This window comes from Nelumbo nucifera, chromosome 2, assembly GCF_055504915.1.
Source record: "Nelumbo nucifera cultivar China Antique chromosome 2, China Antique-T2T, whole genome shotgun sequence".
Classification (NCBI taxonomy): domain Eukaryota; kingdom Viridiplantae; phylum Streptophyta; class Magnoliopsida; order Proteales; family Nelumbonaceae; genus Nelumbo; species Nelumbo nucifera.
In genome coordinates, this window is record NC_142650.1 from 18,371,087 (window position 1) to 18,384,004 (window position 12,918).

Here is a 12,918-nt window from a genome sequence, read left to right on the forward strand (position 1 = left end):
AAAGTGCTGCCCAGGTCAAGAACATTTCCTGAAATCAAGGTGATTGCTAAAAGAAGGCACCGCCGAATGTTATGTTTATCTTCTTTCTGGGCTTGTTTTCTTGATCCACATTCTAAGTGAGGTACAGATTCTAATTCTTGTTTCTTTGCTGTCCATTATGTTATTGGTTTTTTGATGGGGCTATACCCTGAATGAGATTAGGGTATAGGGATTTGAACGGAACTTGTTATGAGTTGTCTCAATGAGTCAATTGAAGTGAAGCCCAAAGAGGGAACAGATAGGGTGTGCATATATTTTATCCCAGTAATTTCATACCAATTGAAGGGTCTGTATGAGTTTATTAGGCGATAGCTGCAATACTGAATGACATTTGAATCTTGTGCATTTGTGCATGCGCACGTGCACTTTTACAGGATTCATTTGATCCAGGTCTCTCCATTGGTAGTTTCCTTGCTCTCTTTCATTGGATGTCACCTACCTCTCTCTATCTCCGAAACGTTCCTTTTGTGGGAGCAATGGTGATGTATCGTGCACCAAAACGAAGGGTAATGTTACCTTGGCTAATAGTTGGAGGCAGAGATAGTAGAGTTTGCTTATAGCAAATATATGCATACTTGTACAATGACTAAAAGTAGCGCCAAGTTCCATGGCCGGCTAAGCTCCTCTAATCACAAAAAATGATAATCAGGTCATAACCCTATATTATCAGCACATATACCCTTAGTTTATCCTTTATCCTTTTGTGATTCGAGGTCCATACTCCATAGCCAGATGCTAACTATAGCTTTATCATTCTTCGTGACGAATATATATGTCAATTCATCGAACCTTATTTGGAGCAATTAGGATTGCACTTTTTTTCCGTAGTATCCTAAAATTCTCAAGACCCTTGTTTCTATTAAAATAACGAGTCAGATTTTAAGCTTCTCTCTTTCCTCTCTAACTAATTTTACTTTTTCTGTTTTAATTGTATAGTATAGAACTTACCTATAGAAATGATAAAACGAGAGAAAATAGGCTAAGATGGTTTGGTCACGTGCACAGAATACCACCAACAGTTACAGGTGAAAGGACTAGAAGAGGTAGGGGTAAACCAAAAAGAACATGGGTAAATATAGCAACAAATGATTTATGCACTGATAATTTAATAGTGTATTGTTTTAAATAGAATTGATTGGTGAAACAGGATGTCATTCATGTAGCCGGTTTCGTATAGTTGGGTTAAGGCATGGATGATGATGAACTTACCTATAGAAGCATGTTTCTATTATACTGTCCAATGATCAAAATTTTGTTACATATTGACCGGAGCCTTCCCGATACATCCCTACAGGGGTGTTTCGGGTCGAAGAGTGGTTCAGGGGGTAGACCAGTCCCGCTGAACCAGATTCGGGAAAAAAAATACCGATACAGGCCGATATGCCCTACTGTATCACCCTGTATCGATATTTTGAACCTTGATACTGTAATTTGTGCCAATTTCTTTTCCATGAATAGGTGAAAGAAACCTGGAGACATTTTTTTGAATGCCACTGAACTATGTTACATTTTATTCTGGTTTAGGTAAGGTAAGGTGGTGTGAACTGGAGACATCTTTTTTGAATTCCACTGAATTATGCAACTTTTTATTGTGGTTTAGGTAAGCTAAGGTGGTGTTCGCCAATGTGAATGGTTTTGTTTTGTAGAACAAAAACAATTACCACATCAGCAAAGTGTATTGGTTTTGCTGATAAGGCAGCTGTTTTATTTCAAAAAACAAAACCATTCAGATTGGTGAATACTCCCTACATGATCGCCAATCTGACTAGTGAAAGGTTCCCTAGATGTGTTAATATCGTTATATTGGTTTGTTAATGACTGGTATTGTTTTATATGACAAGTATTTTAACCATTGAAACTAATTTTTATTACTTGCACCACAACCAAGGCAAATCTCTGCTATAGATTATGACATTAAAAGTCGAAACAATGCGATATGTTTTTTATTATTATTATTATTTTTACGTGAAGAAGTGTTTTTCACTTTTTTGTGAAGGGGTGAAAGACAGCTTAAATGCTTTTAGTTTCAATTCATTTCTGCTCTGCCTCTTTTTCAATGATAAACGATGGAACCCGTTTTATCAAAAAACGAAAAAAAAAACGATGGAACCCAATGCGTTGGCAGAAATGTGATGTGCTCCAATTAGAGTTGACACTTGAGTTCTGATTACAATTGGGTTCGGACTGGTTTTACCTGTTCCGACCTAATTAAAATCCAAACTGATCATGTATTAAGACATGACAATTATCTTCAACGTTTTCTACATGTTTTTTTTTCTTCTTACCGTGCAACAATTGACACTTTATAAGGAAATATAAGATAATTTTTGAGGAGAAAAATATTAGTAGGTTTATTGTCAAAATTAAGATAACCAATCAACCTGTATCATAAAACTATCAATTAGTATTCATCGAAATTTACAAACTGATGGTGGCTCAGTTGGTATGGTCTTTGACTTGTAGGCTAGTAGTAAAGACATGGGATCAAATCAAAGTTGGGGGGAGAGGATCAAGGGGATGGGGGATGGGTTACACCTGTCATGAATTTTTATTTATTTATTTTATTTTATTTTGTAAAACCCCTACTCATCAGTCATCACCCACCTATCCCCTTGATTGTGTCAGGTTCCCCCACCTCACAGTGACAAATTTGGAAGGTGGGGGAATTAATAATTTGCCCAAAAAAGATATTCATCAAAATACGCTGGGGAAAGGGTGGTGCAGGTTGGAAATCATTCACGTTTAGAGAAGTTATAAAGAAAAGAACTTAACTTGAAAGTAAGAACAATTCTTCTTAAGAAAAAAATAAACAGAACTGCTTTTTCACATAGACTAAGATTACACCTTATGCCTCCTATAAGAAAGTTTTTTAATCTAACTTGCTATTCTTTAGTAGAAGCCAAATAAATCTTTACTTTGAACAAAAGTCCTAATTGAAGACAAATTTAAAAATTTTGCTATAATGCTAGCTTATTAAATGCAAATTAAGATGAGTTGTTGGAACCAATTTGGTAAATACAAATTATGATGGGTTGTTGGATACAGCTTGGTAAATGCATACTTAGTTGGACCAGTGGTGTCATACCAGTTTCTAGGAACGGTAATGGGGTGGGGCATCCCCTCCCCATCCTTGCCTCGTAGCCAATATACCTCTTCCCTGCCCTGTCAAAACCGGACCGGACCGGATGATTTTGGTCAGCAAACCACTGAAGTGGGCGCTTAACCGTTCAAATCATTCGAACGGTTGACTTTTTTATTTTTTTTGTCAAAATGGGCCGAGCATTTGGTTTGAATGATTGGATCATTGACCCGGTAACCGAATCACCAGGTCAGTTTTAAAAACCATGAACGATGATGTGTATAAGACCTACCTCTCAGGAAAGCTTGAGAGCATAGAAAAGAACAAAAGCTTCAGCCTTTTCAGCAGAAACCACTGACAACCGAATAATCTACCTAAGACAAACTCTCCCTTGTTAAACATATTTGTTGGACTTTGCAATGTGGGAGAGCATTTCCAAAATTTGTGCGTCACGCCTCTAATGTACAAGAAAATATATTGGTTTCTAAAGATACATAGTGGGGGCGCATTGGTCCACATACTCTAATTTTGAATAGCTTGAACAGTTGAACCCAACCCAATCCCAATATCCGAACGAGTCCAGATTTTCTCACACTAATCTCACAGCATGTATCAGTTACATACTTGTATGTTATTATTTATTAGAGATGTTTCTAATACATGGTGAAATATGACTGTAAAATCGGTGTAACAGCACTTATAGAAATAAGGTTGTTGGTGCAAAGAGTCGTCTGATCTGGCATGAAATGGGGGATTAATATAAGGTAGATTCCAAGAGACTACATGAGGTTGGGGTGAGTCTTAAGTGAGTATAGAGTTGGTAAAAATTATAGATTATTCGAGCATAAATCTTGGTAATTCATAATATAGTTCAATGCTAATGCAGTTTACTTTGTGTCATTGGCTCATTGCTTCCATTAAATCTCGCTTTTCTATCCACATAATAATCCACTATACAGCCCTAAAGTAATCTTTGCAAAATAGCCTCTAAGGAATTCCAACCCTACAAGTTATTTTCTTGTAATGTCATGCACATTAATGGTGGTGTCCTTGGGTGGACTGGACGTGATAGGGTGTCCAGTCTGATTGATAGTTCTGACCTTTGAGATTGATACAATGCTTTGAATCTCTATTATCAGAGGAGACCTGAGACCGTATCTTTTGTGAACTGAGGGAGAAATATTCGAATGCTAAGGTTTTCATACAATGATCTTGAATTGCAATATATTCATTTGCACTAGTACAAATGCAGTGCACATGAGAAGAAAGAAAGTTCTGGTCCACTTTTGCTTTGGATTTTATTTTACTTCATCTGCAATCCAAACAAACAAAATAAGGAAAAGGTTGAAACAAGAAGAAATCAGAATTTGCACACACGTACATACTTTCGCACCAGTGCAAATAAAATTGCACTGAAAGCAAACCAGGCCTTGTCAAAATTTTTATGGGGGTATACACAACATGGTTGCTTTTGTAATGCCTAACAACATCAGCAAAAAACAAAACCATCTTGTCGAACACCCCCTATGATAGGTGTGAGATATTAAAACATTTCAATTTGTCCTATTGGCTTGGGCCATAAACACAACTTACTTGGGAGGGAGAAAGACAAAGAACTTCTGCCCTAAGATCTAACAAAACTAATCCAACTCAAGGCACAAGTATGAATTCCATTTTGTTATTTTCTTATTCAGGATATATACAGATCACCTTACTCCAAAAATATAGAACTTTGTGATAGAACCATGGTTTTTAAAACTGACCCGAAACTGAACCGGTCAGGGGTCCAGTTACCGGGTCAAACGGTCCGACCATTTGAACCGAACAGTCGGGCCGTTAACCACCCGGGTCAGCGGTTTGCTGGCCAAAATCAATGGATTTTGAAGAAAATCCGGTTTTGAGGAAACCAAAACTGGTCACCTGACTGGTTCCCCGTTTTTCCAGTCCAACCATCCGGTCCGATCCAGTTTTGAAAACCATGGATAGAACCCGATTTATTAATCCTGCCCTGTTCAACCTTCATGTCAGTTTTTGAAGATACCAGTATTACAGTCCACCCCACAAGGGGAGTCCTTGTCTCTGATAAGGATAACTCAAGCCATGGAAAAAGAACCATGCTAGTAAAGAGGGAAGTAGTGGAGGTTAATTTCATTCAGTTGGGTTTGTTTTACCTTGGTGCAAGCTAAACAGGAGACGGATATCTTTACATTTGAGTTTGGCATCTAAAACTAACTGCTCTTGCTGGTTTAGGGGGCTTAAGAAGACAAATGCCTGGATCCAAAATCTCCTAGACTGACACAGCTAGAATTTAAAGAAAACATTGGCTCAGGTCTGTAGGCGAAGGACCGTTAGTTGGAACATCCAAATGTGTATTTTTCATAGGAGAAATCTCTTGCTGGATGGATAATCTAGGTTGGATAGTTCAACATGGTACTACACATCCAAAATACTGCATAATACGTGCATATACTAAGAAGAAAATACCTAATTGTAGCATTCACCCTGATCAGATCCAAATGGAGAACCAGAAATCATAAATGCTACATCTTTCTTTTCCTTAAGCCAGTGAGACAAAATGATATGACAATAGCAGCAAGGGCATAAGCATTGTGACTGGACTGTAATAAACAGTCACCAACCACCTTAAAGCTGGGTACTTGGGGGGGTTAAGATTGTAGGATCTTCAGCACTAACATACCCATCCAGTACACTAGTTAGTTCAAACACAATTCGGATATAACAATTACGAATGAGAATCTGTGTTTCGGGGGCAACTAGGCAAGCTGCCATGTGAGAAAATAACCAATTTCAAGATCCATGAACAACAAGGCAGAGGATGTACAGTTTGAATAGCATTTGATAGCACTAATTCAGGCTAGTTAGGCATCATCTGCATCACTTCCAACAACATGAGATTCCTGAGTTGCCCAATAGTGGCTTCCATCAGGACCTGACACCTTGAACCTGCATATCAACAACGCCAACGTCAACTACTCAACTAGATATTGCCACCAGCAAACAGGAAGCAGAGATATTCATTCTACCTCTCAAGGATGAATTTTCCTTCCTTGTACCTCTGGCTTTTTTCATGTGCAGCCTCCTGACAAAATAAACATTTTAGTAATTATTTACTAGAATGTCATAATATTCACAGAACGGAAGCCACAAGTTTAGAACCTCTGCCTACTGGTCTTACATATTTCCATCCCACAATTGACCCACAACCTACACAAAATATGTCAGCAACAGTGTGCATTCCAGTCATCATCATTCGATCTTCTTTCTCTCCAACTGAGATGTTCACACTGAAAAGCATTGAGAGAAAAGACATGATTTGCAGCCTCCAAATGCAGACATAACAACTTAACTTTGATAGGACTAACAGAATTGAGCAGTATAACAACTTGCTTTCGGAAAATTAAGGTCTATTCTCCTTTCTCTTGACCAGCTAATAAAGTGCACTGACTTCATGAAAAGAAATTTATGATGATTTACTTTGAGAACGGGGGCCATATTCCGAGATGAAAAGAACAAATAAATAGCATACAGTCAATTTACATGATTTGTATTTTGAAGTCAAATTTGCTAAAAGTCATGCTTACATACTAAATTATTGGCACTAGGATAGCCTGATGACCAGTTCATTATACATCCATTGCTGTTGTAAAGTCATGGATATGTCATTAGATTAAATAAGTTTTCCCCAAAATATATGCTTGAATAAGCCTTTAGCTTATCCTACTGGCAGTATACTGTACATGCAATAGAAGGTTTCCGAACAAATTGAGATGAGAAAAGTTAGCCACCTAGTATGAACCAGATTACATCTACTACCCTAGCTTTTGTTGTATTGCAGAAAAATCAAGAAAACTTACACTTTATTGAAGAGATAAGCCTTCCCATGCCTGCAGTGGAAAGACTGAATGAAAGAACACAGGCAAAACATTGAGTCAGAACGCTTGCTTGCCTGCCATAAAAGATTCTAAAATAAACTGGACATGATAACAGTCCTTTTCTTTTCTTTTTCCAATATATATATATATATAGTAGCTTTTGATATGCATAATCCATCATATTGCTTTTCTTTTGGTACAATAGCCTATCATATTGTTATAGCTATGTACATAGCACGTGTAGTATTCAAATCTAGTTGCAAATAAAGCTATGTACCCCCAACACATAATCGGATGAATTTACTTAATGTATAAACAAAAGAAAATTGATTCATTCTTGTTATGTTAGAACATAATATAGCCAAATAAGGTATTCACCAGGAAGGAAAGAAAATTGACTGTATAGCTTCTTATAAAATGTTTATGTTTTTAGTCTTCTTTTTTGTGTGTGTGTGGGTGGGTGGGGGTAGGAAAATGGGCTATGCAAAGGGGGCAGTCCTGTCCAAACCCTTAATCCTCCACCCCAAACCATGGTCAAGGCGGGATTCAATCCCAGGCTTCCATTAAATCAGCCAGAGACTTTATCGGCAAGCTAGGTGGCACCTTCAGCATTACATTTCAAAATCATCCTGAGGGCACTCTACCAAGTAGTGGATACCAGCATTAAAATGACAGCACAATCTATTGTTTATTCAATTACCTTTACCAAACCTGAAGCAAAAAAAAAAAAAAAAAAACCTTTACCAATATAACATAAATTCCTTATAACTTGTAAGAACTTAACACGTTTAGTTGGTATTTGTTCTAGAAATGCCATCATCATCTGGAGTATGGCCGCCTCCACATCAAATTGTATCCCAATTTCTAAGCAGGTTCTCACCTTTCAAGCTTTTTTGTGCCTTATTTACTCTTTCAACAAGTTTGGAAACAAGCATGCTCTATATTCTAGAAGTAAAATGCATGTCAAGGAGTAAAATGCTACTGAAAAACAAAAAAAAAACATAAAAAATAAATAGTTAAGAGTAAAAATAAAAATAATAAAAACTTGGGTATTTTAGGATGCCTAACAGCATCAACTAACAATAATATATAAACTTTCCCCCTTGAACAGAAAAACATAAAATAAGAAAAAAATAGGAAAAGAGAAAGAAACAATAAAAGAAATGTAGAAAGGAAAAAAACCAAAAAGATCTGATGTGGAACACTCTCACTATGCTTTCCATGAAAATAGGTCATGAAAAAGGATACCATTATTAACAAAATCAGAAAATAACATAGATCCTGGAAAGCAGTATTGAATTATCGATTAAAAACTCTGCTGGCTTTCGATTATGTTCCAGCAGAAATTTCTATTTTTCTGCAAAATGGTGTAGTTCTCCCCACTCCCATCCCCTGTAACAACAAAAACTGTCCATTCGAACATACCAAATGACACCATAATCTCAGAAGAAAAATATTTCAATTATTTAGTGGTTTGAAAACAAATTGAAAGTAAACAAGGAAATAAATGGGTTTCCTTTAACTCAGTTTCTCAGAAAGGAGTTCCTCAAAGTATTAATTAAGCAGGCTAAGAACTTCAGCTTGGTGATCCTCATGACACAGTTATTCATTAAAAACTTAGTGTTTTGGATAATACAAGCCAGAATTATTATTCACCACCAAAACCCATAAAGAGCACCTGATCACCAACAAAAAACCAGAATAATATAGCCTAATTAACACAAGAAATGATTGCAAAATTACTACTTTGAGGGCGGGGGTTTTACACCTAGAATAAATTAGGTCTTCTAGACAGAAGACCTACAAAATCCAACACCTAGAATAAACCTAAATCACGTAAATGGGGTGTAGGACTTTGAGGGCGGGGCTTTTACAATTTTCTGATGACTGAGGACTCTAATCAAGAATAAAAGCCCAGACATATCTTCCAATTGGTTCCTTTTGTCGGAAAAGTTTTCCTCAAGACTCCAATTGAAAGAGAAAATAGAGCAAAATGTGCACTTTGTTTTGTAAAGTACCTCTGGGCTCGTTTATTAAATGGCTTATAAGAATCCCAACAGAAATAAATAGTAGAACGCGATTCTAAGGGTAAAATTTATCTAACAAATGCAAACTGCAATGCAAACACATAAATAACCATCCTATTAGCAACCCAAAGGATCTTCCTTAAATTTCTCATATCTGAAAGGAAGAGAAATGGCCTCCAGTAATAACCCAGAAATCATTGATTCCAATATCAATCAAGAACTCTCAATTCCAACACAGGCCATAAAAAAGCACTTGAACATACCCAATGATAATTACGCAACAAAACAAGAAGCACAAAAGATTGAGTCGTCCCAGTGAAAGAGATGAAACCTTGGAAACGATGTCCTCACAGAGAGCGAAGTGGGTCTGGCAATACTTGCAGCTGTAGATCTTGCCTTCCAGATTGATCACGTAAAGCCTACCCATCTCTCCTCTCCGACAGAAGCCTCCCCTCCCTCTCTCTCTCTCTCTCTCTCTCTCTCTCTCTCTCTCTCTATATATATATATATACCAATCTATCTATCGAACAATCAACCAATCAATCTGCCTCCAGAGTTTCTTTTCCCTTCTTTTCTTAAAAATCAAAATCCCAATCTGCACAAAGGAAAGTTTCTCAAAATCGATGAAATCCGGCCAGAAAAGGAACAAGAAACAACACGCAATGTCAATAAATGACCCGGAAGAAAAGAAGAAAAGAAGAAGGGGATGATGGAAAAAGACGCAAACACAGAGAAAAAATAAGGAAGACTGATACCTGCAGTTACAGGAATAACACAGACCATAACCAGACGTCAGTCCCTATATAGCACAATTGACAACCAAATGGGTAGGAAGTAAAGGGAAATTATTTTTTATAATTAATTACAGAAAGGTGGGTTTCGTAACTATCTTGATCACCCGCCAACAAATACAATCCAACAGCCTACCAACTCCATCTGACACCGCAGATTTCATACATAGTCCCCGTCTCATGGTGTGATGTGTGTTCGATTATTTGGTAGGGGTTCGAACGTGTTTTGTTGGCAGGAGATTCCAAAACAGTGGCCAACACGGAAATGCCATTGCCACTAGATTTCTGCGTCTGCAAGTAAACAAAGAGTACAAAAGAAAGATTAATCAAATGCGGGAAAACTGAGAAGGTGTCGTAGCAAAAGTGGGTTGGTCTTAGATAGGCCACGGAATGTCCGGAACTCCGGATGACCCTCTTTTCTAGCCACGTGGAGGCTGACGTGGCTAACGGATCGTCTGCGTTTGCGGTCGAAGGAATTGTTCTGAGTCACACTAAAATGTTGCCACGTCAAAAGTGGTTTACGTGCAACCGGGAATGGAGGTCTCATAAACGTTTTTTTTTAATTTAAAATTAAAAATTGTATGCTTGCTTCGGAAGTTTTTATTACTGACACAGAAAGATTCAAAACCCTCACTTCCGGCTAGCTCCGGTGGAATTCCGGCTTCGTTGTTTGAAACAACGACATTGCACAGCCTTGGACCATAGATCTGGTGACTGGTGAGCTAGAACAGAAGAAACGAATGGATAAGAAAGAGATGAGTAAAGAAGAGAAGATTCAAAGATTCGCTAACAGAAGAAACGAAGGGATGAGAGATAACAAGGAAAAGAAGAATAAAAAAGAACATAGAAAACCCAATTTGATCTTGGAATTGTGAAACGGAAGTTTCTTCTATTCATGAACCTAATTTGATCTTGGAATTGTGAAACGGAAGTTTCTTCTATTCATGCAACTGAAGAACATACCATTGAACAAATCTCGGATTGGTTCAAACAATACGAAACTTGCAAAGATTGATATATCCTGTATTGCCTCCCATCACTAACATCGTCCTCTTGACGGATGAAGTTAAACAATCATAAATAAAACGAAAAGAATGGAAAATTTTCTAAAAATCACCATGTGTTTTCAACATTTGTCTTAATCTTACCATATAACTTTTTAAAATGTATAAAACTCAGCATGTCATCAAGTTTTTTCCAATACTCACCTTCTTATGTCAATATCAGCATAAATTATAATTTTTATGACTAAATTACCCTTGAAAGGTGAGTTAAAGGGAATATGGCCTTTTTCAGTTTTCAATTTTTTTTTTGCATTTTTAGTGTTTTTTTATAATTTCCAATGTTTTTTATAATTTCTGTTTTTTTACATTTTTCTATTTTCCACAATATATAAATTTTTGTTATTTATTTATAATTTCTGTGTTTTTCTATAATTTTTGGTGTCTTTTCTATAATTTTTATTTTCTGATTTTGTTTTTCAATTTCTAAAGTTTCTATAATTTGAAAATAATTTTTTATTTTGTTTGCAATTTCTATAATTTTTATAATTTCTATATTTTTATGTATTTTATATTTGAAAATATTTTTTTGAACTTTTTCCTTTTTTTCATGTCTAAATATTAAAATAGTAATATATTAACACCCGTTAATTTATTTTGTATATATTTTATATTTTTCTATAAAGGTTAAAATGGTAATATATTAACACCCGTTCGTCTGTTTAACACCAAGTCGGTGACATGGTGAGTTTTAGGCATTTTAAAAAGATATGGTGAATTTAAGAGAAATGTTGAAAATTCACGGTGAGTTTTAGACAATTCCCCAAAAAAGAAAATAGGAAAAAGAACAAAGTTTCAGATCAAATCATGTCAACCCAAAGCAAAAATTGTGGTGTAAGAGAATGTTTTTCTAAGAGTCTCATGAGTGAATGAAAAATCTTTTTCTTTGCCAGGTGGACTAGGAATTGCAATTGATACATCGCTGCCGCATCAGTTGCATGCCTGCATGGGCATTGATTCTGCCACATCCCATTTTTTATGATGGACCAGCCTAGCTCAGAATTCTTAGCCCCACCATACATGGGGATGAAAATCCTACCCATGGATTGATGCCAAATCCACGGGCAAGATATGGTTTATAGGGGGTGGGGGCTATTAGTAGATTATGGGGGCTGTAATTTCAGAAATCTGCATTGGGCTGTATTTCTCCCTTTTATGAATGGTGCTTTAAAACCCTATATTTGTACCGTACATATTTGTATGTGACAGTGTTTTTGCATTTCTAAACATGTATCTACACTGTACATATTTGTATTGGCATTTGTACTTTTAACAAATTAAGCTAATAAGTCTCAAAATTACCACACCCATCATTAAATATAAATTTTGTTGAGACCAAAACTTACTAAGAGTTAATGCAGACCAAAGAAACAGTGCAAAACAATTTCTTTGAAGAAAGAATAGACTATGAGAGGGTTAATCTTATTTGTATTTGAGGGTCATAAATTAAATCTTAAGGCTGCGTTTGAAAACGATGCAAACGGAGTGTAAATCCCGGTTCAGGGTAAATTTGCACTCTGGTTCATTTTTGCTTGTATTTGGCAGCATTGCATTTATGCATTGGCAAATGACAGAAAACACATTTTCCAGTGCATATTTACATTGATAATAAGATGTAAAAGTACATCAATAAAAAAGATGTAAATTTGCATTCAAGTGGGCTTTTGATAAAAAAAAGGCATATGCTTTATTGGAATTTATATTTGCATACATTATAGCTAAAAGTCCATTTGGTAAGAAGGTATATTTGTCAGTGCAAAATTAACCCAACTTTGCAATTATATGGAAAGTTTTACACTCTACAAATTTGCATTCACACTTATTTGCATCGTTTCTAAACCCAACCTAAAAAATCATGGTTGTTTTTTTTTTAAATCTATTATGTTATAAGGGTATTTTTGAAGTTTAAATTGTATAAAAGCACCCTTTGTTATTTAATTTGGAGAATTTTCTTCTTGTCACACATGTATTTGTATTTTAAAGGTGATGGGGATGGGAAAGGCTGAAAGTCTCCAGGGGTTTAAAAAA

The 12,918-nt window shown here is 36.1% G+C and overlaps 2 protein-coding genes across 10 annotated transcripts in view; one reads left to right on the plus strand and one right to left on the minus strand.

The window, feature by feature from the left end:
* Positions 1–1,532, plus strand: part of LOC104596942 (arginyl-tRNA--protein transferase 2) — a 32,446-nt gene extending 30,914 nt beyond the window's left edge. For 2 of the 3 annotated variants that reach the window (XM_010258259.3, XM_010258260.3), the window contains one exon: positions 15–428. In XM_010258259.3, coding sequence (XP_010256561.1) covers positions 15–120 — 106 coding nt within the window. In that variant the 3' untranslated portion in view covers positions 121–428. Of the gene's footprint in view, positions 1–14 lie in introns of all 3 variants that reach the window. The other variant, XM_088898009.1, reaches the window with a different exon arrangement.
* A 2,472-nt stretch (positions 1,533–4,004) lies between these two features.
* On the minus strand, positions 4,005–10,005 carry LOC104596941 (protein yippee-like). Of its 7 annotated transcripts, XR_016082471.1 has the most exons (7): positions 9,794–10,005; positions 9,370–9,633; positions 6,994–7,085; positions 6,315–6,423; positions 6,163–6,218; positions 5,603–6,082; positions 4,005–4,430 (listed from the first exon to the last, which is right to left on the minus strand). XR_016082471.1 is itself a non-coding variant. In XM_088898015.1 (6 exons), the coding sequence occupies exons 1-5, from the start codon at positions 9,463–9,465 to the stop codon at positions 5,998–6,000; spliced, it is 438 nt and encodes a 145-aa protein (XP_088754141.1). In that variant the 5' UTR covers positions 9,466–9,787; the 3' UTR covers positions 4,005–4,430; positions 5,961–5,997. The 7 variants fall into 7 exon arrangements, 3 of the variants coding, with proteins under 3 accessions (XP_088754141.1, XP_088754143.1, XP_088754142.1); XR_016082470.1 differs by lacking the exon at positions 9,794–10,005 and having other exon boundaries at positions 9,370–9,787; XR_016082473.1 differs by lacking the exon at positions 9,794–10,005 and having other exon boundaries at positions 6,994–7,037; positions 9,370–9,777.
* Between the last annotated feature and the right edge of the window lie 2,913 nt (positions 10,006–12,918).